The sequence below is a fragment of the Hordeum vulgare genome, chromosome 7H (assembly GCF_904849725.1).
Source record: "Hordeum vulgare subsp. vulgare chromosome 7H, MorexV3_pseudomolecules_assembly, whole genome shotgun sequence".
Taxonomy (NCBI): domain Eukaryota; kingdom Viridiplantae; phylum Streptophyta; class Magnoliopsida; order Poales; family Poaceae; genus Hordeum; species Hordeum vulgare.
In genome coordinates, this window is record NC_058524.1 from 47193853 (window position 1) to 47218463 (window position 24611).

The 24611-nt window shown below is 46.3% G+C and overlaps 4 protein-coding genes across 5 annotated transcripts; 2 read left to right on the plus strand and 2 right to left on the minus strand.

Annotated features, from left to right (window-relative positions):
- Nucleotides 1-3123: 3123 nt before the first annotated feature.
- On the minus strand, nucleotides 3124-3724 carry LOC123412006 (putative lipid-transfer protein DIR1). Its single transcript, XM_045104962.1, has one exon. It carries the CDS (start codon nucleotides 3666-3668, stop codon nucleotides 3357-3359), a length of 312 nt encoding a protein of 103 aa, XP_044960897.1. The 5' UTR covers nucleotides 3669-3724; the 3' UTR covers nucleotides 3124-3356.
- Nucleotides 3725-11005: 7281 nt separating this feature from the next.
- Nucleotides 11006-14331, plus strand: LOC123407232 (transcription factor PIF3-like). Of its 2 annotated transcripts, none has more exons than XM_045100319.1 (7): nucleotides 11006-11530; nucleotides 11650-11715; nucleotides 11852-11917; nucleotides 12450-12773; nucleotides 12874-12943; nucleotides 13042-13160; nucleotides 13952-14331. In XM_045100319.1, exons 1-6 carry the CDS (start codon nucleotides 11159-11161, stop codon nucleotides 13158-13160), a joined length of 1017 nt encoding a protein of 338 aa, XP_044956254.1. In that variant the 5' UTR covers nucleotides 11006-11158; the 3' UTR covers nucleotides 13952-14331. The 2 variants fall into 2 exon arrangements, with proteins under 2 accessions (XP_044956254.1, XP_044956255.1); XM_045100320.1 differs by having other exon boundaries at nucleotides 13957-14331.
- Nucleotides 14332-17967: 3636 nt separating this feature from the next.
- Nucleotides 17968-21004, plus strand: LOC123408230 (protein ALP1-like). Its single transcript, XM_045101386.1, has 2 exons — nucleotides 17968-18081; nucleotides 19545-21004. Exons 1-2 carry the CDS (start codon nucleotides 17968-17970, stop codon nucleotides 20841-20843), a joined length of 1413 nt encoding a protein of 470 aa, XP_044957321.1. The 3' UTR covers nucleotides 20844-21004.
- Nucleotides 21005-21136: 132 nt separating this feature from the next.
- Nucleotides 21137-24287, minus strand: LOC123407231 (putative receptor protein kinase ZmPK1). The gene has a single exon (XM_045100318.1). It carries the CDS (start codon nucleotides 23775-23777, stop codon nucleotides 21312-21314), a length of 2466 nt encoding a protein of 821 aa, XP_044956253.1. The 5' UTR covers nucleotides 23778-24287; the 3' UTR covers nucleotides 21137-21311.
- Between the last annotated feature and the right edge of the window lie 324 nt (nucleotides 24288-24611).

Consider the following 24611-nt stretch of genomic DNA (forward strand, 5'->3'; position numbering starts at 1 on the left):
ACCACGATGAAAACCTCCGATGGATCTTCACTTCAATACTTTTTTACATATTTCATAAAAATCTTCCGAAAGTTTCATCCAATTCCGAGAACTTTTATTTCTGCACAAAAACAACACCATAGTAGTTCTACCGAGAACAACGTCAACTCGTGTTAGCTTCTTTCAAATCATGTAAATTTGAGTCCAAAACAAAAGCAAAAGTGTTTGAAAAAATAGATACATTTGAGACATATCAGGCCTATGAATGATCATAGTTATGGATTGCTACTTTTTGTCAATTGGCCAATGATAATTTTTTACCATGCCATTACCTGCTTTCGAGTGAGTTGCCACTAGTGAACATATGGCCCATGGGTCCATTCTCTATCAATACTTATTACTCCATTATTGCTCTTTATTTACTTTTACTATTTTGTTGTTTTACCCTATCATTACCTATCACTATTTGCTTTTAACCTTGCGACTAGCAAGACGAGGGGATTGAAAAAGCCCTTGTGAAGTTGGGTGCAAGCATTTATTTTATTTGTGTGTAGGTGTTGTTTATTTTGTTAGCTTGGAGGCTCATGTTAATTCAATAAACCTTGATTCTTAATTGAGGAAATACATTTTGTTGTTGTGCTACACCACCTTTCCTCTTCGTGGAAATCCAATAACTCCTACGGGAGTAGCAGCTAGAAAAAATGAAGGTATAAGAAGTAACATGGCACCAATCACACATTACTCATAGAGATGTCAAGCACTTTCTACGAACATTAGATAGATGTCTCATTAGTATTGTATCACCAAGAAACTACTAAACATTAGATGGATGTCTCATTAGTATTGCATCACTAAGAAACTTCTAGGGGATAGTTTGGTAGACATGCCGAGATCTTACCTTAGTGTGAGCTTACATACAACCACCCCTCAACCTGGACTTCATCGCACACTAGACATTCCCAACTGTTCGTTCATTGATGAAGAAAGGTAATGATCCCACATAATCTTACAACACCTCCTTGCTGCTCTACTCGAGCACATTTACCAATACATTCATATATTACCCTCATATTATCTCGCAACTATTTCAAGGAATCCTATTTTCAGTTTTATAACTAGAGATGGAACAAGGGTAAGCGCTCGAGGATAGAGAGGAGTATGAGCATGGGGGTCTATGCTTGCCACGGGTGCGGCCCTAAGAGTGTAGTGGCAGATGGATAGGCTGCCAGCCTACGCGCATAGACGTACAGTTGGTGTCATCGCCGTCTAGAACTAGACGGGAAGGTAACCTCAATAGTCCATTGCAGTGTATGCCCGGTGCATAGCTCACTGTCTCGACAACAAACGCCTATGGATGATAGGGACAGAGCAGATCTCACTTCAAAGGTCGTGATAGGAAGCCAACTCCACACTAAAGAAGGAGAGACACACATCAGTGATGGGGTGGGCCCGACTCGACGGGGAAGGGGCTAGCTCGGTGGCCAAACGGGATGCAAGGCGTAGGAAAATGTATGCGATGAGAGAGGAAGATGAGAGAATTGTGCCAACATGTGGGTCTAGGTGAGATCTAAGCTTATGTGGTGGATTGTCCGGATATGTTCGTACATCCCATATCCTTACCACATATGGATTGTGTTTGGGGAGACCCCAACAATCCACATAAATAGGTGATCTCGTTTTTCGTTCGAACGTGTTCTTTTCTCCAAATCATGGTAAAATCCTATTTGATACTTGTTGCGTCAAGTAGTCGGCCTTTTGCAAATAATGTGCGAAGCGAGCGCTTAGGATCGGCCAACCCGTTAAAGCTAGAGTACGCGCACTAAAGGATCCTGGTTTGAGAACTTTTTAAAAACTCTACAGGTGTTTTTACCGATTTTGGTAAGCATGTAGAAAGTTTCAGGCCGTTTTCTTTTCTTTTCCTTATTTCTTTTTTATTTATTGGGTTTGGGTTTATTTAAAAAAATATTCAGTCTAAAAAATGTGTAGGTTTAAAAAAAATATTGTGTTAAAAAATATTTGCATTCCTAAGTTTTTTTCAGTGTTGTAGAAAAATGTAATTAAAATGTTCTTTTTTAAATTATTTTTTATAAAAGAATGGACTTTCTGAAAATGTTCTAAAAAAATCGAAATGTTCATATTTTAAAATAAGTAAGTTTTCCATGTTTTCTGCTACAAACAACGCAACACTTAAGAAACAATCGCTACTGGGTAGCTTAGGTACAACTCCAATTGGTCGGCCCAATAGCAAGCGTCATGTGCGATTTGCCTCCTATTTGACGCAACAGTTCATCTAAAAGGAGTTACTCAAACAATGTAAAAAAGAATTATTTTCCCCAAAAAATTCTAAAAAGAATTTTGACGGTCCCCGGATAGTATCCGAGTTGTTCACCCGGAAATATGGGGCAAGGGGTTGGGGGGCTTGACTGGAGATGCTCTTACATGTGTATTGTAAGTACTAGACAATTCTTAACGCGTTGCTGCAGAAATTGTTGGTAATATGTTTAGATGATACTGAATATTACAATTCGCAATATGAGCATGAAAATAAAAATATATGAGATTTATTACACTTGATTAGTTTATTGTTGTAAAATATTTTTGCAATATAAGTAGCACAATGTGAGTTTAAAATTCCTTGGAGTTGTCCGCGTGGGTGTGATCTTCATTGAGGAAAAATTAGACATGAGTAGTGAGGATGACTCTCTCCTCATGCGTTGCTGCGGTAACTTTGTTGAAAATTGCTCAAGTAATGGCTAAATTTAATGAAAATAAGGTACTACAAGCTTAAAATGAATAAAAGAAAGTGTCTAAAAATATAACAGAAACTTTTCAACTTAATTAAAATGTCATTTCAAACAAAAATGTGAAGGATGACTATGAATATATGATGTGGCAGCGTTACATGCATAGACTAATGCAAAAATAATTGTAATTATAAATTGAATGCATGACTCAGGCAGATTTTGCATGACTTGGTGAAAGAAAAGGCTTAAATGCATTGCTTAGTGGGGGCGTTGATGTCGATAATTTGCATGTTAGAGAAGTGGATCAACTTTTAATGCATTGTTTAGTGGGATGTTGAGGTGGACACTTTGCATGTCGAGAGAATTAGAATCAATTTCTTAAGAATGTAAGATTCCTGGTTCCAGCTAATATCCCAGCACATTTTTTGAGGGAATAATTTCCAGCACTTACTTCTGCATTGATTAATTTTTTCCATGCACAACCGTGATTCATATCCCTGCAACACATATGAAGTAGTACAGTACTCCAGAGCACACACCAAGGGAAGCACGAAACGGTCTTTTGTGTGCTTCATTTATTGTATGTAGGTATTGGAGTCCATTAGACCATTACACATTTCGTGACGCAACCCATCAGCAGTTGGCGGGCATGGGGAGGCCGCACTTGCGCGGCAACGCCATGGCGCGCTTCACGTCGATCTTGTAGAGCCTCGCCCACATGGCGCCGACGTTCTTGTACCGGCAAAGGCACGACAGGTCGGCCCCGGCCAGCGCCGCGCAGCAGCCGGCGGACGGCGCGTCCGTCGGGTTGCGGACGGCCGCCGCCGGCTGGCACGCACGGATGCCGCCGCTCGAGACGTTGCATATGCCGTGCGCTACGTCCGCCGACGCGCCCAGGACCAGCACCACGGCGAGCAGCGCCGCCATGGACTGTGCCTTGGCCATGAGTGTAATAACTGCTGTCAATTCTGTGGGACTGTCTCTGTTTGTGGTTCTGCTTGCTGATGGAGTATGTCGTTTTGCTTGGATTGGCGTATTTATAGGCCTAATTTTATAGGGCTGTGAACTGTGACATCGACTGTCATGTTCGCCAGTAAAATTGACTTCTTGTAGAAAGTGAAGAAGAGAAAGCTACGCCTCTATTTGCACGTCGAGATCTCGATTGGGTTCGGCCAAATTTTCGGCCGCTCCTTTTTCTCAGGTTCACACGAGCGAAAAGCTTCAGACTTCTTATTTGACGCGCGGGTGCGTTAAGTAGTCGCCCTGTCGCACAAGGCAGCGAAGGGAGCGAAGAAACTGGGCCGGCTCGATTACCGTTCCACGATCCCAGTTTTCGAAACACTCCGATAGGTTCCATTTTTCCTGTTTGTTTTCTCTACTGGTTTTCCCGGGAAGTCCTATTGGACGCATAGATGCGGCTTCGCACACCAGAAGCCTACTGGCGGGCTTTTTGGTTCATTTGCTCCCGCGCATTTTCTAAAAGCAAATACATTTTACGGATTTGAAGGGTAATTTTATAAAATCACAAAAAACAATTGAAAATTCAGAATAATTATTAAAGATCCAGAATTTTTTGAAAATAAAACTTCTTTTGGAAGTCCAGATTATTTTTTGAAACAAAAAAGTAAAGAAAAAATAAAATAAAAAACCGGTTCAGAAAACCTTCTAGAAGTTTCCTAAAACCGTGGCGCTGGAACAGTTATATGGGCCGACACATTGCATCGCTGCTCGGTGCTCGCTTGTACGAGCACGGACAGCTTGACGCAACAAACGGCAAATACCATATTCCGGCTTTCCCCGCGGAAGCGGATGGGGAGGTGTTAGGGTTTTTCCTTTTCTTTTTAAATTTCCTTTAAAAAATACATTAAAAAATCATGTTTCCAAAATAAACGTGTTCTCTCAAAAATTATTCAAATTTGTAAAAATGTACTCTCTCCAATCCATATTACTTGCCACAGCTTTAGTACTAAAAGTTATGACAAGTAATATGGATTGGAGGGACTACAAAATTTCAAAAGATGTTTGTGTATTTCAAAAATGTTTCTGTTTAAAAATGTTGTTCACAAATTCAAAATAATTCCTTCAGAAAAATGTTTGAGAAATTCAAAAAGTAAAAATTCAAAAAAATATTTGGGTTGCCCAAAAAAATGTAGTTTCAAATAATATTAGGATTTTGAAAGATGTGTTCTTTCGATAAATTTTAGCATTCAAGAAACGAATTTCAAAAGAAACGTTCGTGTTTTCAATTGTTTAAAAGAATGTTCACAAACTTGAAAAAAAACTGTACGTTTACAAAAATACTCACAATTTGTAGGGGGGAAAGCAGATTCCGCATTGTTCGGAATAAGAAGAATACACAAAAAAGAGGGCATAGATGTAACAATGGACAACAGTAACATGGGCAAGCATGAACTAATCTTGAAAAGCCTTAGACACGTCCTCTTTTGCGTGAATTAGATTCTACTCCTGGAATGTGCTTACCTCTTTCATCGCAGCTGTTCATCCCATTGATCGTGACCACATCCGTTTCGACGCATGTTTGCAACAAAATGATTGAGTGGGCAATTGGAGCACTATCCCCCATTTTATAGACGTTGTGAGGGTTGGACTAACCAGTCTTTTCGCAGTTGGACGGGCCTTATGCTGGATGGCACATTACATATGGTATTCACCATGTTCGCATTGAAGATGATGACCTTGTTGCGGTACCAATGGTTGGTGTTCATCACAACGAACCCGATAAGCTCATTTTACACAGAGAAATGACTAATGTCAAGCAAATACTCAAAACCACCCTAATGGGTTATGGTCTTCTTTGGGTTATTAACCAACATAGTAGCAAATTTATGCAATATCTTCGCTATGAATCAGTGATTGAATCCACATAAAAATCATTGACTGAATACACCTTGAGCTCATCTTATAATGCAGAGAACTGTTGGAATAATTATAGGGGGCAATAAAAGCTCATGAACATAGTATATTCAAGAAGCTTAAGAAAATAAAGCACACATATAAGGCTCATCCACACATGAAAAGAAACACTATGCTAGAGTCACACAGTTGGGGGTGCCTAACCAAGGCACCCACTTTCCCCGGACACTGATACGTCTTCAACATATCTATAATTTATTAGATATTCATGGTATATTTACGTACGAGCACGGACAGCTTGACGCAACAAACGGCAAATACCATATTCCGGCTTTCCCCGCGGAAGCGGATGAGGAGGTGTTAGGGTTTTTTCCTTTTCTTTTTAAATTTCCTTTAAAAAATACATTAAAAAATCATGTTTCCAAAATAAACGTGTTCTTTCAAAAATTATTCAAAATTGTAAAAATGTAGTCTCTCCAATCCATATTACTTGCCACAGCTTTAGTACTAAAAGTTATGACAAGTAATATGGATTGGAAGGACTACAAAATTTCAAAAGATGTTTGTGTTTTTCAAAAATGTTTCTGTTTAAAAATGTTGTTCACAAATTCAAAATAATTCCTTCAGAAAAATGTTTGAGAAATTCAAAAAGTTTACAAATTCAAAAAATTATTCGGGCTGCCCAAAAAAATGTAGTTTTCAAATAATATTAGGATTTTAAAAGATGCGTTCTTTCGATAAATTTTAGCATTCAAGAAATTCAAAAGAAACGTTCGTGCTTTCAATTGTTTAAAAGAATGTTCACAAACTTGAAAAAAAATTGTACGTTTACAAAAATACTCACAATTTGTAGGGGGAAAAGCAGATTTCGCATTGTTCGGAATAAGAAGAATACACAAAAAAGAGGGCATAGATGAAACAATGCACAACACTAACATGGGCAAGCATGAACTAATCCTGAAAAGCCTTAGACACGTCCTCTTTTGCGTGAATTAGATTCTACTCGTGGAATGTGCTTACCTCTTTCATCGCAGCTGTTCATCCCATTGATCGTGACCACATCCGTTTCGATGCATGTTTGCAGCAAAATGATTGAGTGGGCAATTGGAGCACTATCCCCCATTTTATAGACATTGCGAGGGTTGGACTAACCAGTCTTTTCGCAGTTGGACGGGCCTTATGCTGGATGGCACATTACATATCGTATTCACCATGTTCGTATTGAAGATGATGACCTTGTTGCGGTACCAATGGTTGGTGTTCATCACAACGAACCCGATAAGCTCATTTTACACAGAGAAATGACTAATGTCAAGCAAATACTCAAAACCACCCTAATGGGTTATGGTCTTCTTTGGGTTATTAACCAACATAGTAGCAAATTTATGCAATATCTTCGCTATGAATGAGTGATTGAATCCACATGAAAATCATTGACTGAATACACCTTGAGCTCATCTTATAATGGAGAGAACTGTTGGAATAATTATACGGGGCAATAAAAGCTCATGAACAAAGTATATTCAAGAAGCTTAAGAAAATAAAGCACAGATATAAGGCTCATCCACACATGAAAAGAAACACTATGCTAGAGTCACACAGTTGGGGGTGCCTAACCAAGGCACCCACTTGCCCCGCGCACTGATACGTTTTTAACGTATCTATAATTTATTAAGTATTCATGGTATATTTACATCAATTATATATGGTTTTGGTGCACTTTTATATTATTTGTATGGACTAACATATTAATCTAGTGACCAATGCCGGTTAATGTTTCCCATTTGTATTTTGTTTTCACAAAACCGATACCTACTAATGTCCAAAATAGAACAAAAATGACGGTTTTTTTGCAACATAAGAGACCCTCGAAGCTTCGGGGGAGAACAAGAAGATCCGCCAGGTCCGCCCTGGGGTAGGGAGGGACACCCTAGCTTATGGGTCCTTCGTAACTCTGTTTTGCGTGATTTCAACGTTGGAAAATCCTTCAAATAGAGAAAGCCCGAGAAATAAACCTAAATTTTTTACTCCGCCGCCACATGCCTCTGTTCTGAAGCGATCTCACATGGAGCCTTTCTGGCACCGTACCAGAGGGAGGAATCATTGGGGAGGCCATCTTCATCCTCCTTGATGCCTCCATGGTGATGCGTGAGTAGTTCATTCTCGTGGCTGAAGGTTTGTATCGGTAGCTATGTATTTGATTTCTCTCCCTCTCATGTTCTTGATTTGATACGATGTTGATGTATCTTGAGCTTTATCAAGCTTTATCAATGTAGTTGTATAACATGATGTCCACCTCCCTCTCTTACATTCTTGGTGAGTTGAGTCTTGCTCTTTGAGATTTTTTTATGTTGTATTCAATATTTTGGATTTGAAATCACTTGATGCATGTCTTAACTTAAGGATACCCGTGGTGATATTGAGGTGTTCTAGGTGACATAATGGTTATTGATGCGTATCATATGGTGTTGTCGTAGTACAATCTCTAGAACTATTCATGACACTTTGGGGTGGTTCATAAGATTGATTGTAAACACAACTTTGAGGTGGTTTACTACCTACATGATTTCATCTTACTTTCTTCAATAGGAATACATATTTTAGAGTGATTCTTTGTCACACTTTGAGGAATTTTCATGTGATTCAGTTATATTAATGATGTTGAGAGACTGCACTAGCGAAAGTATGAACCCTATGTCTTGTTTCTAAGTATCGAGACAACATTTTCATACATTTTTGTTACTTTTTGTCTTGCTATTTTTATTTTTTTATATTATAAAAACCTATTTATATCATTCATATGACACTTGTATCACCATCTCTTCACCGAAATAGTTCACTTATACAACTGACAGTTGTGTTACGTGTGTTCGGAACACAAGAGACTACTTGTATTTGATTGCAGGGCTATTTAAGAGAGAACCATCTTCATCATACACCTTTGACAGAGTGATAAACCTTATGTCATCCATTTGATGGGAATTTGCTTGGGGGCCAAACAAAGTCTATAAGAATAAAGTTATGTAGTAGACATCATGCACACGGTGCAAACCTAGGGCCCACATGTCACTCCATGTGCCATCTCCGGTGCATGTCTCTCGCCCCCATGATGAAAAGACTATACATGTTATTTTCAGCAAATTTTTTGTCGCCTCTTTGAGTCGGAACCCTAGTGTTATTTCTTGAGGATTGTTCCCAGCCAGTCCTACCCCTCTTCGGGGATGCAAATCTGAAGTAATCGTCATCACCAACTTTAGTGCTTCAAGGGGAGCATTTTCATCCAAGCGAGCTTCACCATTCCACCAACACCATCATCCCCTCCATCTCCTTCCCATCTATGCACAATTGGTGTGAATCAATTACCATTATCACTTATCAATGATAACGGTTGGTATAGTAGTTGATCTATGTATGTTTTATTGGTGAAAAAGTTGCACTTTTAAATTGTCATATTTATCATTACATCTCTGAATATGTTCACTAATGACCCGCAAGTATAGTAGATCTACCGTAGTCTTTTTATAAGTAAGACTGTCAAATCCAACGAGGAGCATAAAGAATTGACAAGTAGTTTTTAATAAGGTTACACTATAGATGTTGTAACGATAATTTGATAGCTGTTTGATAGCAGGATAATTTGTAACAAGATAAATAGTAAGAAAAATAATAGGGTGCAGCAAGTGGTACAATCCTTATGTATGCTAAGCACAAGCCAACGACGTTTCTTATAATAGCAAACGCAATCGAGGACTCGCAAGAATTTTGGCAAGGTACTTTCATCATAACCTGTTAAGTTACCGTTCATTGATTTAGTAAGTGTTGTGTGGGTGGAGTGAAACTAAGGCATTGTTCTTACTTGAACGATTACCTGCTTATGAGTTAGGATTATACTCTTCATGCAAGCATCGACAAACACAAGAGAAATATTGAGATAGACTTAATCATAGCACTAAACATTAGGATCCAAACCATCCCGTCGTACAATAATTCATAAATTTAGGTTTAGGTTTTCATCACTTTCGCAACACATCATCTATAAATTAATTCTAGAATGTCTTCCCCTAGGTACAATGATGGTGATGTGTCGTATAGTCCACACTCACATAACACCACTAGAAGAAGGAAAACACAACGTATCAGAAAAACATTAAACAATATTCAACTTCACATGGTTACTAGCAACAAGACTTCTCCCATGTCCCAAGAACTAATGAATCTACTCATAAGACACTATATGAATCATGATCAACGGGTATAAATATATGATAAATAATTTGAATATATCAATAAACCTTACATGCATCAACTACAAGGCGTAATTGATAGATATAAGTACTCCCAGCAATAAATCAAGGTGGCTATGTCTTTTGGCCGTGTGGGTGCTATAGCGGCAAATGGCTTGGGCGCACTCTTTGCCTTTTGCACAGGTGACACCCCGATTCGGACTTGGGGATCTGAACTTGATCTTGTGCTGGTACAGGGGAGGTGTCGAGTGGAACTTGTGTGCTTTGTCGCTTCACGGATTATCCTCCTTGCATGACGAGTGTACTACCTCCGCTCCAAAGTAATTTGAAGCTTAAGTTTGATCAAGTATATAAAAATATATTAGCATTTAGGACACCGATTCAGCCTCGTGAGATTCTTTGCTCCCTCCGTAACTTATTATAAGACCTTTTTAACACTGTTATAGTGTCAAAAAATGGTCTGATATAAAACTTCTTTCACATTGTGAGAAAACGCCTTCCATTAAGTTATGGAGGGAGTATAATTTGTACGTCCTCCATGATAAAAATACAAAATCATTTAGATCATTACTTTATAACGATCTAAACGCTCTTATTCCTTCACATAGATAGTACTTTTGGTGTTGTGGACCTTGAAAATCTTATGTTTCTGTGAATGTGGTCAACCTAAGCAGATTTGACTTGCTACAAACGTAGTACTAAGTACCAGAACTTGAATTATTATTTTGATTGATGAAAGAAACACAGGCAGTACATACGAGTACGTGAGAGGGTGACCTCAGCCGACGCGGACAGCACGCCGTACCACAGAGACCCTCGACGCAGAAACCCAGAAGGAAGGAAGCAACGAGCTGAGCCGAGCTGAGGTCAGGTCAGGTGAGGCATCCCAAGCCCACACTCAACCGAAAGCCAGCATACATGCAACCCTCCCCTCCCCTCCCCTCCCCTCCCCTTCCGCAGCACAGACACATACACAGAGGCAGCAGGCAGAAGAGGAAAACCAAACAGTCGTGGAGCCAACCCGGGCGTTCGCTGACACGCCACCCACGCACCCGAGGAAAAAGTTGGTTTGCGCCAAAAAACAAACGGAACCCGAAGCGGGCAAGCAGCGGGCGGGCGCAAGCAAAGCCCGCTGCACGGCAGCGCAGCAGCGCGGCATGGGCGCAACACTAAAAAGAAGCCACGCTCCTTCCTTCCTCCCTCCCCTCCCCTCCCCTTCCCTCTCTCTCCCCCCCGCTCCGCTCCCCACGCTTCTCTCTCCCCCCCTGCTCCGTGGGGTGGCGTGCGGCGGCGAGAAGGTGGCCGTGGCCGGGCGGGATGGAGGAGGAGCAGCGGGACGGCGGGTTTGGAGGGGGCGGGGGCGGGGCGGTGAGGGAGCTGGTGCTGATGCAGCAGGAGCGGAGGCGGCGGCGGGAGGAGGAGGAGGAGGAGGTGCGGCGCCAGATGTTCGGCGGAGGGGCGGCCTTCCACGCCGCGGCGGCCGCGGCCGCGCTGGGCCAGCAGCAGCACCACCACCAGGCGGCGGAGTACGGCGACATCGGGGCCGGCGCCGGAGGCGCGTTCTACGAGAGCGAGGCGGGCGGGTCGTCGGAGCCCGAGCCGCACGGGACGTCCGACCGCCCGCGCGGGGGCGGCGGGTCCGGCAGCAAGCGCACCCGCGCCGCCGAGGTGCACAACCTCTCCGAGAAGGTGCTGGCTCTCCGTCGCGAACCCTTCTCCCCCTCAGCTCGCTCTTCCTTTCTTGCTCGCTCTTCTCGCCATGCCCGTTTTCCCGCCGCTCATTGCTTGCTTGCTCGACCGGACCGCAGCGGCGGAGGAGCAGGATCAACGAGAAGATGAAGGCGCTGCAGAGCCTGATACCCAATTCCAACAAGGTCCGCAGCAGCACACGCGCACAAAACCAACCAAACCACCCCCTTCATTTTTCTTTCTTCGTCCCATGAACTCCGGGGCTGCAGAATTAGCGCTCCTGAATCTGAACGCGTTGGTTCGTGGCTTGGGTTTTTACAGACTGACAAGGCGTCGATGCTCGACGAGGCCATTGAGTATCTCAAGCAGCTGCAGCTCCAAGTACAGGTCAGTAAATGAGTGCCCGGATGGCTGGACGATGCAGTACGGTAGTAGGAGTAGATGCTACAACTTGCTGGTGCATTCATTTTAACTGACGGTCCAAACTGCAAACATTGACGTAGGAGCAAGAGTTTTACTGTGGGTGTTGTCCTTATCGATTCTTTATCCAATGCTGGGGAAATTTTCGCATGGCACGGCAGTATCTACTTTCTGTTCTGTCGAGTGTTTTCCAGCCATATCTTATAAGTACTCATTGGATTTCCTTGGGGAAATTTTCACACGAGTAGAACTGTTGATCTCCTTGGATTCACAGTGGGATTTATAATGCTGATCAAAATTTCTGTTATGTTGGGTCTATTTTCCAGTTAACATTCATGCTAGCTAGCTATATTCAGTGCCAGCTTGCATTTATGTTAGCTAGCTATATTCAGTTGGTAGGTGCTAATAATTGAACTGTACGTTTGAAATTTAAATATACAGTTCAAATGCAAGTATCAATACAGAGTTTTTGCTCCGGTACTTACTTTCCCCCCTACAGATGCTGTCTATGAGAAACGGGGTTTACTTGAACCCATCGTATCTATCTGGAGCACTTGAGCCTGTGCAGGCATCACAAATGTTTGCAGCACTTGGTGCTAGTGGGAGAAATGTGGCGGCACCAAGCTCCGGGGCAGTAGCGCCACCTGTAAACCAAAGTTCAGGAGCTCATCTTTCATTCGATCCGATGAATTCTCCTCAACAAAATCAACCACAGCCTCTTGTGTTAGCAAGCTGCCCTAAAACAACGATTCCAGAGCCCCCATTTCACTTGGAGTCGTCACAGTCCCACCTTCAGTCATTTCAGTTGCCTGAATCCTCTCAGGTAACAGAGCACAAAACCGACCACTACCTTATTTCCGGTAAATATTGTATCGAGGTTTCAGGAAAACAATTCACACGACATGCACCCTTCTGTTTTAAAGATGATGTTGCGAGGGGATATAATGCTGAAGCATCACCTAACATCAGCTCAGGAAAGAGCTGATCCACCAGGTTTGTGACAATTTATTTAACTAGCTATTGTTGCCAGCATTTTCATTTGTCTCATGGACACCACACATTTTCATCATAATGACAATTCCCCTTTGAAGGAAACAAGATGAACTCATTAAGGCAAGAATCAACCATGTTGAACACTCATTTTGATGGATGCTCACGTAGCAAAGAGCAGTCCCATGATATGGTACCAGCAAATACACGGCATGTGTAGGTGAGTTTTTCTTGGCATGGTTCAAGAGCCAATCAGCCAACCATATAAAAATATTTATATGCGCTGATAAGTTTTTTAAAAGGAGGATAAACATGCTTTAAGTGTGATCACATGCACAACATACCATTTGCTTTTAGCTTCTCCTTTTAGACTAAGGCTGCATTTGGCATGGTGGTAGATTATGATAATCCAACTTCTCCAACGAGGTTTTGTCTATTGTATTCTGTGGTTTGGCTAACGAGTTTTTCCTTGCTTCGTGGCTATTTCCCCTTAGTAGATTGTAAAAACTATGTTCAGCGTGACATAATTCAGCAACCACAAACTGAGCCTAAGGAGTTCGATTGCGGCCCAACCTGATTGCCAGACTAAAAAAATATAGTTTGAACTGGCGTGTCTCGTTTACTGTCATGTTGTCTAGGATGTGCTTAAAATTATTGGTACAGCTTTAACCCTGAACTCCCTGTAAATAAAAACACTGCAGCCAGTAATGAAACAGGTAAGATGTTTAGACATATAGTAGTTGACTAAGAAGATTTTGTGCTAATTTAATCGGTTCAGTGTCTTCAGTGACAGCAACCTAGCCTCCAGGTAGTTGAGCTAACCAACCTAGCCGAATTTATTACTAGTGCCTCCTTAACATAATCAACCGTTTCCCCCGTGATACTACCAGCTACGATTGCTAAGTTAGATCAAAAGAACAGTTATTTATCCCGTTCATTCCTGTATCTTAAAGAAGCATCGACAGAATAATAACAGCTTGTTTTTTGTCTCTGAACCCTCGTCTTTGACAGCTTAGGAATAACACCGAAGCCGGCGGCGCGCGAAGGCAGGATGACGATCTTGACGTAGTTTCAGTAATCTAGCTAACCGGCAAGTCCGACAGTTCAATCGTTGACCTCTCCGCCGCCGCGATATAGTACCACTACTGTTAATTCTTGAAGCAGCCTGAGCGCTTCACCTGGTAGTAGTAGCTAGAGAGAAGAACCCTGTAAAATATCGCTCGTCATCTGATGCTCCTTTTTCCCGGTCCATTTGAAGGCCTCAAGAGTCAAGACTAGCGGCAGGTAGCGAGACTAGTCTGCCATAATATGTTTTATGATGATGAGCAGCAGCACAGGCAGGTCTGCCGGGAACTTTTTGAATTTTGAAACTAAAAATCATGCACAGGTCTCATGTTTTTAGTTTTTATTACAAACTGCAAGACAGCAGCAGGGACGGACGGGTGCGATGGGCCGGGACCATGCTGGGAAATTCTAGGCTTTGTTCTTGGATTCCCCGTTGGTTGGACCGGGCCTGAACTGAAAGCGACGTACTGTTGTTGTGGCGCGGATCATACCAGGATCGAACGTAATCCTGGGTGGTGTCCCCGAAGTTGCCCATGACCTGCCCAGCGTCCCAATTCGGGGTGCTCGAGTGGGGCTGTGGTGCGCGCCACCCACCCAGGATACGCACGCATCATGTCTTGATGCTCACCTCCAAGGGACCACCCATAGATTAGATTAGGCGACAGAAAATTTTGTAACTTTCAGTCCATTTCACATGGACCGTCCGATCCTATCCACATGGACTGTCCAGAGGATTGTGTTTTCTCTAGGGGGCAGTGGCGAGTCTACTATGTAGGCTTCATGAGGCTTAAGCCTACCCTCCACAAACATATTTCAGCTAATCATCCACTTAAAAATTATATTAGATGCTTTACATGCAAGAATCACAATGCATTTGCTAATTAGGCTTAAAAACTTGATGTTTTAAGCCTACCCTTCATTGTATGCTAGATTCACCACTCCTAGGGGTATGATTACAACAGGGTGTTGAACCCTTGCCACAGAGCTTGAGGGCGGCTCATATAAAGTGCGTCAGGACCCGTCGAGCGTCATTACAAGAACATTAAATAAGAGTAACTACCGGCGTTACTATAAATTGTAGCACTAACTAAGGCCGTTACTGGTAACGTTGGTCTTGACTGCACTTCATGTATGGTTTTAAGTTTCTTGATCGTTGAAGCTACCACGTCGTCCATGCTTGCCTCTGTTCGAGTGCCGGTGCATGCCCGACTGACTGGAAGACGTCCGAGTGACTCCATGGGTCCGAGTGAAACCTGGATATGCATCGGTAGTCCTGGGACTTTAATGGTCGTGTGAGACCCCACGTGGGTCCTGGATGTCTGGTCCATGACCCTATCCCTGGTAGGTGACCCCATCAGGGGTGGTCGTGCTGCTAACTCTTCTGACGGCGACACCGTGTGGTCCCCACCTCTGACGAGGTTGCGACGAGGCCTTGTCGGGGATGCTTGACTCTCAAAAAGGAGGAGAAGTTGTTCTTGTGAAAAAGTCACTTTCAGTGTAGAAAGTAGGAAACCAAGGAAGCATGCATTGGCAAAAGTTGTGAGCCGATGGAAGTGAAAAGATAGCATGATTGAGAAAGGAAATATTTCAGTGATTAGATTACCTCCATCTCGGCACGAATACACACATGGAGTATTTGATTTTTGCAATTTATTTATTCCCAATTCGACCAGATCAGATGAGTAGGACTTCAGCGATGGCATAATTGACCTAGATGATAAGCTTAGTCAAGAGGTCCTTATACTTGGGTGCTATATGAGTGTGGATTCAGCTTACGGGCGGGGCACAAGCAAGCGTAGCGATCCCCCAGTTGTGTCGACCTTCTCCTTTGCTTGGCACGTTTCCTCTTCTCTATCCCTTCTCATTTGTGTCGACCTTCTTTGCTTGGCACGTGTCTTCTTCTTTATGCCTTCTCTCTCGCACTGTCCACACCTTATCTTTCTCATTTCTCTTTTTTCCTTATCCATGCAAACTCGGGTGAGGAACAAACAACAACAACACACCAAAGAGGCGTTTAGGGGGTTCAAGCCTTGAGATTCCGACCATGGAGTCGTCGCCCCTCAAGCGCATCGACCTGATCAAGACGTTCCGCACTTGTGCAATCTTCACATGGTTGTGGCACATTCGAAGCCTCCTTCTCCTTTCCTCATCTCCTCCATCTCCCTCAGTTGTCAACAACAATCAACAGCGATGAATAACGAGCAACATATGACGACGACTCCAGGTCCGGCGATGCTGCGATGACAACAAACACAGAAGGAGATGCTTTCTGCAACAAGGGTCTTGTTGCAGTGGCGACGGATACAACTCAACGAGGGGTCTGTTACAATGGCAACATTGGCGATCGGGTTGAAGACGTTTTTTTTTCTTGTAATAAGACCCCTGTTACAATTGCAAGAAGAAAGAAGATGCATGAATACAATCGTACGGTGAACATCGCCCAGCCGGACAACTCGTGACCCGGTTGATCGTTCCAAAGATCAGCTAGGTAGTAGACACGTACCATGCCCATCGTTTTGAAACTTGAGAGATTCGTAGATCTATTTGCCCTTATGAGGCCAACTCCACCGCACGACCCCAAACGGACGTCCGGTTTGGTTGGATTTTATCCGTTTGGGACGGCAATGGGTTCGTCCATGTTCGGCTCTGTCCGTTGGGTCGTGCGTGTGCCCACCACGCGGCCGCACCCCAAATCATGTCCGCGTCGAACTTGATTTAAAAAAACTCAACTAAAAATAAATAAACTCGGTTTAAAAAGCTTAAAACATTAATAAGATAAACATTAATAAAGGCCCACTTTTCACGGCCACAAAACGGCCCAGTTTTTGACATAATTAACATAAAAAAAATAGCCCGTCCGTCGTTGCCGTCGTTGTCGCCGTCTTCACTGGTCGCCGGTGTCGTCGACGTCGCCGTTGCTGACGAGGTCGACGTAGGGCGGCGGCGTCCAAAGGTGGGCCGGCGGTCCCTGGTGCGTGGGGGGCATGCTGGAAGCTGGCCTGCAACACCTCCTCCCGTGACGAGGCCTCCCGCTCCGGTGACCGCGGCGGCGTGGGCACCAGTTCACGGCCTCCACTGCCTGCGCCATCTCCGGTGCGGTGCAGGACCAGCCCCACGATGCGTCAACGAGCTCCGGCGGGAACGCGACCACCTCCTCCTCCTTCATCGGCTTGGGGATGGCGACGTCGCCGGCTGCAGAGAGGGCCAACCATTGACGCTCATCATGCGTCGCCATGGAGTCCTCCATGACGCGCTGAATGAGGCTGGCCTCCTCCTCCTCCGTCATGCGAGGAGGTGAAGGTGGTGATGGAGACGGCGAAGGCAAAGGCGTGGGCGTGATGCCGCGCACCTCCCGTGCCCGACGCGGCCCCGCGACCGTCCCGACGAAGTACGAGGCACGACGCACGTCGTGCTCGTCCCCGAGCCATGTGTCACAGAGGGTACTGTCGGCGGCGTACCTCGGGTCGTAGTAAAGGTCGTCGGGGAGGAGGCGGCGACGACGGTCGATCTCCTCGCGGTGCGCACGGCCGCTCGTGGGAACGCGGTCGGCGGACAGATACCACGCGCTCGGGAGGTGGACATCACTCCACGGAATCGGCGTACTCGTCTCCTAGTAGCGCCGGCAGACCTCAACGCTGAGGTACTGCCGGTCGGGATGGTCGGCGCCGGGCCTGGGAGCGATGGAGAAGGGAGTCGCGGCCTGGCGCGGTGGCGATGTGGCCTCCTCCTTGACGGAGCCGCGACGGCGTCCCGACAAGGAGCCAGCCTCGCGGTCGTGGGTGCCCTTGCGGCCATAGTTCCACGGACCCATGGCTGCGGCGGCCGGCGAGCTCGAGGAGGAGGCTAGGGTTTCGCGAGGGGCTGTCGGGTTTCGAGGAGGCCGCGGGTGTGGCGATGGGAACTGTGGACGAGCGGTCCACGGCTTCCTCATTTAAGAAGGACCGCGACCTTCCACTGGGCGGATGACAGGCGGGCCCGGCGGGGTGGGTGGGAGGTTGGTGGCCGCCTGCCACGCGTCCCTGACGCGGACGAGCGCGCGTCCGTTTGGTGTCCGCCGCGACCCAAACCCCGCGCAAGTTTGCGCTCAAAATGGGTCGTGCCGGACACGAAACGGACAAGATGGGTCTGGGCCGTCTCGCACTAGGCCGACCTGTTTGTCCGTTTTACCCCAAACGGACGGGGCCGGACAGAATGGGGTCGTGCGGTGGAGTTGGCCTTAGACACGTGAGTAATGCATATGTGTTTAACTTGTTGTAGCTAAGCACACTCTATTTTATGATTTAGCTACTAAAGTTCTTCATGCATTGGTGGGCTTCCTTTCATTTAAGTATTTTGCTTAGGTTCACGCGCTTGGCACCGTTTCTTCTTGGGGTCATCACATACATCTCTCTCCTCTTAAATATCATGTCACATCAGATTTTTTGTCTATATGACAGTCTTAGCACTGTACAAGGTGGAGCATTGGGAGGGGCGTTAGGCTTCCTCCAATGCAAAGGTGCTAAGTGAGGTGCTAAGAGCATTAAATATGTTAAGCAATCATAATCTCCAATGCATTGGTGCTTAGTTTGTTGCTGCTAAGGTTGCCTCATTTAATTGTTTAGCAACTAAAGTCTTGCATACATAGGCTAGTTCCCTTCATTTTTAATGTTTTGCATAGGTTCCCGTGACTAGCACCATTTCTTCCCGAGGACACCAAACTTCTCTCTTTCTTCTTAATTAGATTGCCACATAGGATTTTTTTTGCCTTGTTGGCATGCTTAGCACGTATCCAAAATGGAGCATTGGGAGCAGCCTTAGGTTAGCCATAGTGGGAGTAACTAAGGTAGTATCATGTACTTGGGAATAACAAATATGCTGATGTGACAGACAATTAAAGAAGAGAGAAAGAGTTAGAGTATCATAGGTAGATACCGTAACATGTTAAATGTTATGCTACTATGTGTCATGCATGTCAATAAATAAACTCATCTATGATAATCCCTTCATCCATATATATATGGCCTAATGCATTTTTCGAGATTACCTTTGACTATTGATAAGATTAATAGTATATAAACTGTATAATATGAGAATTATATGAAAGCTCTTTTTACGTACGAATTTGAAGATATGCTTTGTGTAACTTGCATGTCATATATTATTGTTTTAACATATGGTCAAAGTTAGCTTTAAAAAATCCATTACACCTTATATACATAGATAGATGGAGTACTAATTTATGATACTATGCATTATGAAGGTAGTATGATACAATGTTATCGTATCTATGATACTCTCCGCTGTGACCAGATTATAGACCAGTGAGCGCACACTCGCGTGTCGCGTCGATCGACATGAGCCTGCCTGCCTGCCTAGTGGACTGTTGACAAATCTCTTTTCGTCTCGATTGGCCTGCGACCAGGCGGAGCCCCTGTAACCTTTCCAACCCTCCAAGTGGCGCGGGCGAGGCGAGAGGACGGAGGCGACCGGACCAGACCGGAGCGCCACACCGGGCGGGGCGAGCCAACCGAACGAATGATGGACAGCGTTGATACACTAGCACTACCCTAGCCTAGCCAGGAGCGCGCACGGAAACGTCCGGACGGCGCCATCGCCGTGTCGCGTCACAAGCGATCGCACCCCCTCCATACAAAATCCCTCCACCCATCGACACCGCAACCACCACCATCGCCATGCGCCCCCGCCGCCCATGACGACGCCGCCCCCGTCCCTCCTCCTGCTCACCCACCAGCTCCTCTCCGCCGTCTCCCTCCTCGTCCTCGACCTCCTCGGCCCCTCCCCCGCCCCCGACGCCCCCCGCAAGCGCAGGCGGACCGACGGCGACGAGGCCGGCCCCGCGACCCCCGCCCTCGCCCCGCTTCCTCCCGCGCCGGCTCCGGCTCCGCCGCTGCCGCTCCCGCTGCCGCCGACGAGCCCGGACCACTACCCGCTGGCCTTCCGCGTGTCCGCGCCCACCTTCCACTACCTCTCGGGCCTGCTCGACCCGCTCCTCTCCCACCCATCCCTCCCGTGCGCGACCCTCCTCGCGCTCGCCCTCGCGCGCCTCGCCTCGGGCCTCCCCTACCCGGCGCTCGCCGCGCTCTTCCGCGTCCCGCCCTCCGCGCCGCGGGCCGCCTCCCGACGCCTCCGCCGCGTCCTCCTCGCCAACTTCCGCTTCTGGCTCGCCTTCCCCTCCGATTCGACCGCCCCCTCCTCCTCCCCGCTCCCCTCCTGCCGCGGCGCGCTCGCCTGCGCGCGCTTCGCGGGGCCGGGCGGGCCCCTCGCCGCGCAGCTCGTGGCCGGCGCCTCCTCCCGCATCCTCTCACTCACCGCCGGATTCCGCGGCGACCGCGCCGACCTCGAGGTGCTCAGGCTCTCCTCCCTCTACCAGGAGCTGGAGCAGGGGAGGCTGCTCGACCCCGCGCAGTACCTCGTCGGGGATGGAAACGGGTACCCGCTCCTGCGCTGGCTCATGGTGCCCTTCCACGGGCCCGTCGCGCCCGGCTCCCCGGAGGCCCACTTCAACGCCGCGCACAGGGCAATGTGCCGCCCGGCGAGGCGCGCCGTCCGGAGCTTGATGGGGTGGGGCGCCATCGCGCGGCTCCACGAGGAGGAGAGCCCCCGCGCCGCCGTGACGTGCATTGGGACGTGCGCGATGCTCCACAATGTGCTGCTGGCGAGGGAGGACTACTCTGCATTGGCGCCGGAGGAGGGGGAGGAAGAAGCAGAGGCTGATTTGGGGGCAATGCAGAGCCGGAGAGATCATGCCGCGGAGGAAGGGCTCAAGGTTGATAAGCGGGCGGTGGCGCTGCGGGGCGCATTGGCAGCAACGATGAGTGATTGGCGGACGCCGGCCTAGCACTGGTGAACTGCTGATTGTTTAACAGCTCTTGTCATTGTTCATTCTTTTGCAGCATATATATAGTTTGTATAGCGGTGAGTTTTCTGTTAGTACATTGGGTTCATTAATCTGTTGGCTGCTCAATAAATCAAGTAATAAACTGGCTAGATTGATCCAACCTACAATTCATGTTAGATTCGATATATTTCTGTTTGCTACCGATTTATTTAGCTCCTAAGGATTAATGATTTCTTCTTCAAAACTGCTGGAAGTATATAGATGTGTTATATAGACCTAAGCTTCCAAACAGATAGACAAGTGAAATACTACTACATAGTGTACTCTGTAGAGTAGTTAGGTATTGATACAAATCCGTAGAGTTGCCGCATATGGCAGGGATAAGGGCAATTTTTCTGTGCAACATCACAGAATATTATTCTTACACAATCCAGCTAGATGTAGCGGTAGTAAACACAGTATTGAACATTATTCCACAAGTGAAAGCAGAGTTTCGACCACATGGCTCATGTTCGGTCTTCTGCTTCTCTCTTCTTCCACACATGATACTGCTATCTTAAGCATCATGAGTGCTTCTGAATGGTTGAAGTCTCCATCCAGCCTGTGGTCAACAAACTCCAGAAGCCATGACTGGTCTTCGCTGGCTAGTTTTTCTTTAAGGATTTCAATAGAGCATATATCAGCCATTTCAACCTCCTCTTCGCCCTCAACCACCCATCTGGAAAGGCGAACCCCCTTCACTAACTCAATAAGCACCACGCCATAGCTGTAAACATCGGCCTTACCATTGATGGGAAGATTTAGAGCCCATTCTGGCGCAATGTAGCCTCTAGTCCCATGCACTTTTGACAACATTTGTGCGCTTGATCCTCTCTGCTGCAGCTTCATCAGTCCAAAATCTGCAATCTTGGGCTGAAAGTCTCTATCTAACAATATGTTCTCTGGCTTGACATCACAGTGCACAATCCATTCAAGACACTCATGGTGGAGATAGGCCAGTCCTTTTGCGACCCCAAGTGCAATATTGTACCTTTGGCCCCATTGGAGCACAGGAGAATTGCTCTGGTGATCAAAAAGAATCGTGGCCAAGGAACCATTCTCAATGAACTCTGAAACCAAGAGCCTGTGCGTCTTCTCGACACAAAACCCCCAAATTCTGACCAGATTCATATGGTAAATTCTGCCTATGACACTTATCTCAGACCTGAACTCCTGCTCTCCTTGGATCACATCGTTCAGCTTCTTCACCGCGACCTTCCTTTCATCGTCGAGGACTCCCTTGTAAACTGCTCCTGATCCGCCACTTCCTAGCTCTTCTTGGAAGCAGTTGGTTGCCTTCTGCAACTCTTTGTAGCTAAATATTCGGAACTGGCTGGATATTATCATGTAGCCTTCATCTATAATCTCTGGTCTTCTCTCCCATTTATGAACGACCCAACAACCGGTGATGATTAGAATTACTTCAACGAAAAGCAATGTTAATGCAGAAGAAAGGAAGTAGCCAAACTTGAACTTGGAAGTGCCATCCTTGAACATTTCCGATGAAGCGTTGGCTTCTTTCTCATGAACTCTGCATGTATGGTTTGCTGTAGAAGCCAATTCTAACGAAGAGGCCCCCTTGGGAATTTTCAGATAAATGTCATTGTAAGGGCGTGGGAAATTCTTGCCGTTAAAAAGAATGACCTTTGGATAGCATTTGCCTTCTCCCTGACGGTAACCGAAAGCTTGGCAATCAACATTGTCCAAGCACATAAGTTTGCACGTCAGAAATGACACCGGCGCGGCATAGGCCAAGTCATACCCATAGAAGTCAGTTTTTGCGAGCTTTCTGAATGAGAAAATCTGGGTGGCGTTGATGCTTGCCTCTTGTTTTCTCTGCTTGTCCTTCCTGGCTGTCATGTTTGCCTTGCGCCTGCACCCTTTGCTCCAGTCGCTTGCATCAACCACCTCGAAGCCTTCCACGCAAGAGCACTCGAGCTTGGGCATGTAGGAGTATTTGCAAATGCTGTTTTGGCCACACAGTCCATGTATATTGCAGACTCGGCGGAACGCCATCCAAGAAACTGACCAGTGGCCGCTTGTCTGGTTGAGGCTATAGAGCCTAAGGTTGCCATCATAATCCAGAGTCAACCTCCTCATGACCATATCACCAAGATCAGAAGCTTCAAATGTGAAGTTGTCACTCGAGACAAACTGGCCACTCTGTTCAAGAACAGCATGACGGCTACTGTTGTAAGTAGTCCTTCCATTTCCCCACGGTTTGTTGAAAGGGTCAGGCCAGTATATGCTGTTGATCTCAGGGCCGTTATAGATGAGTCTTAGCACATTGTCGCTGTCAAAGTATAGTGTATAGAAACCTGAATAGAGCAAGCCCCTGGCAGATGCAGATACCAGCTTTATGTTCCGAGTCATCGGCTGCGACGGCAGCAGCGTGTCGGTCGGTGAGTCGAAGCTGGTCCAGAGGCTCCGACCGTCTGGATCCAGGACGACGAGGCTGCCGCTGTCAAGAAGCTCCGCACGGCTGGCGCCGGTTGCGGTTGTGTTGGTGCTCCAGACGGGCATGCCACCGTAGTCGAGCAGGGCCAGGCCCCCGTCCTTCCGGAAGGCGAGCCTGGACCCTCTGCCGTTCACCGGCGCGTCGCGGTTGGCCGTCCACGCGACGGTCCTCGCCGACGAACCGGTGAACCAGATGGAGAGGACGAAGGCGTTGGTGGCCACCTTGTAGAAGCCGCAGCCGAAGAGGCCGTTGGGCGACGCAAGGATGGTGGTGGTGGTGGCGATGGTGCCGTCTTCGATGGACACCGATGAACCTCTGGCAAGGTAGCTGGCGGCATGAGTACGATGATCCTTGGCGAGAGCAACGGGGATCAGCAACAGCAAGAGAAGGAATAAGATGGATGTGGTGAAAATGTAGGCAGCTCTAGTGGCCGCCATGGCAACACTGGTTCTGCCTGCTACTCATGCGTCCAGTGCCACAGCCATGTGCCGTGTATATATAATCACACACCTGTGAGTTATAATCACACACCTGTGAGTGCCCGCAGGGCCCTGGTTCACATGGCCTCCTTGAATCCATTGCTAAGCCACTGTAGCATCTACTCTCCCTGCTATAGGTTATATGAGAGGGACTGGTAGGCCGTGTAACCGTCTAGGACGGGTAGGTATCCCATTTAAAGTTTCCTGTTTGGTCTTCTCTGCGTCAAGGTCACGTTGGCTTCTACGGCGCTGGGTACACTGCTATAGCGTCGAAAAGTGCTTGCAGCTACCGAGCCCCACAGCCCTTGGTATTTGAAATTTCTGAGAAACACACTTCTGGAACTCCAAAACCCCTGAAAACAAATACGTGAATATACACACACATTCCTTAGGCCCGGTAAAAAACTGAAAAAGAAATGCTTTGCATTTTGGGGGATGCCAAAAAGTGAAATTTCTGATAAAAATGGCACCCTTTTCTCTTACACACTGTCAAAAATTTGTTTTTTTTTTCTATAACACAAAACAAAACGAGATTCGTACCGAAACTTGCCACGGGTATTCTGTGTATATGTATCACTCAAAAGAAAAACACATTTTTTAAAAACTTCAAAAACACGAATTTCAAAATGTTTAAGTACAGAAAGCAGTGGAGCTCTGCTGCAACGTCTCACTCGCTATAGCGTAGCCTACAGGTTGGAGGCGTTGACTTGACCGGTTGACTGGTACTGTACTCTGGTCCAGTCCGAGTCCGTGTAGCACGGCAAAGCTGACCGCTAGCTTTGAGCCAGCGCA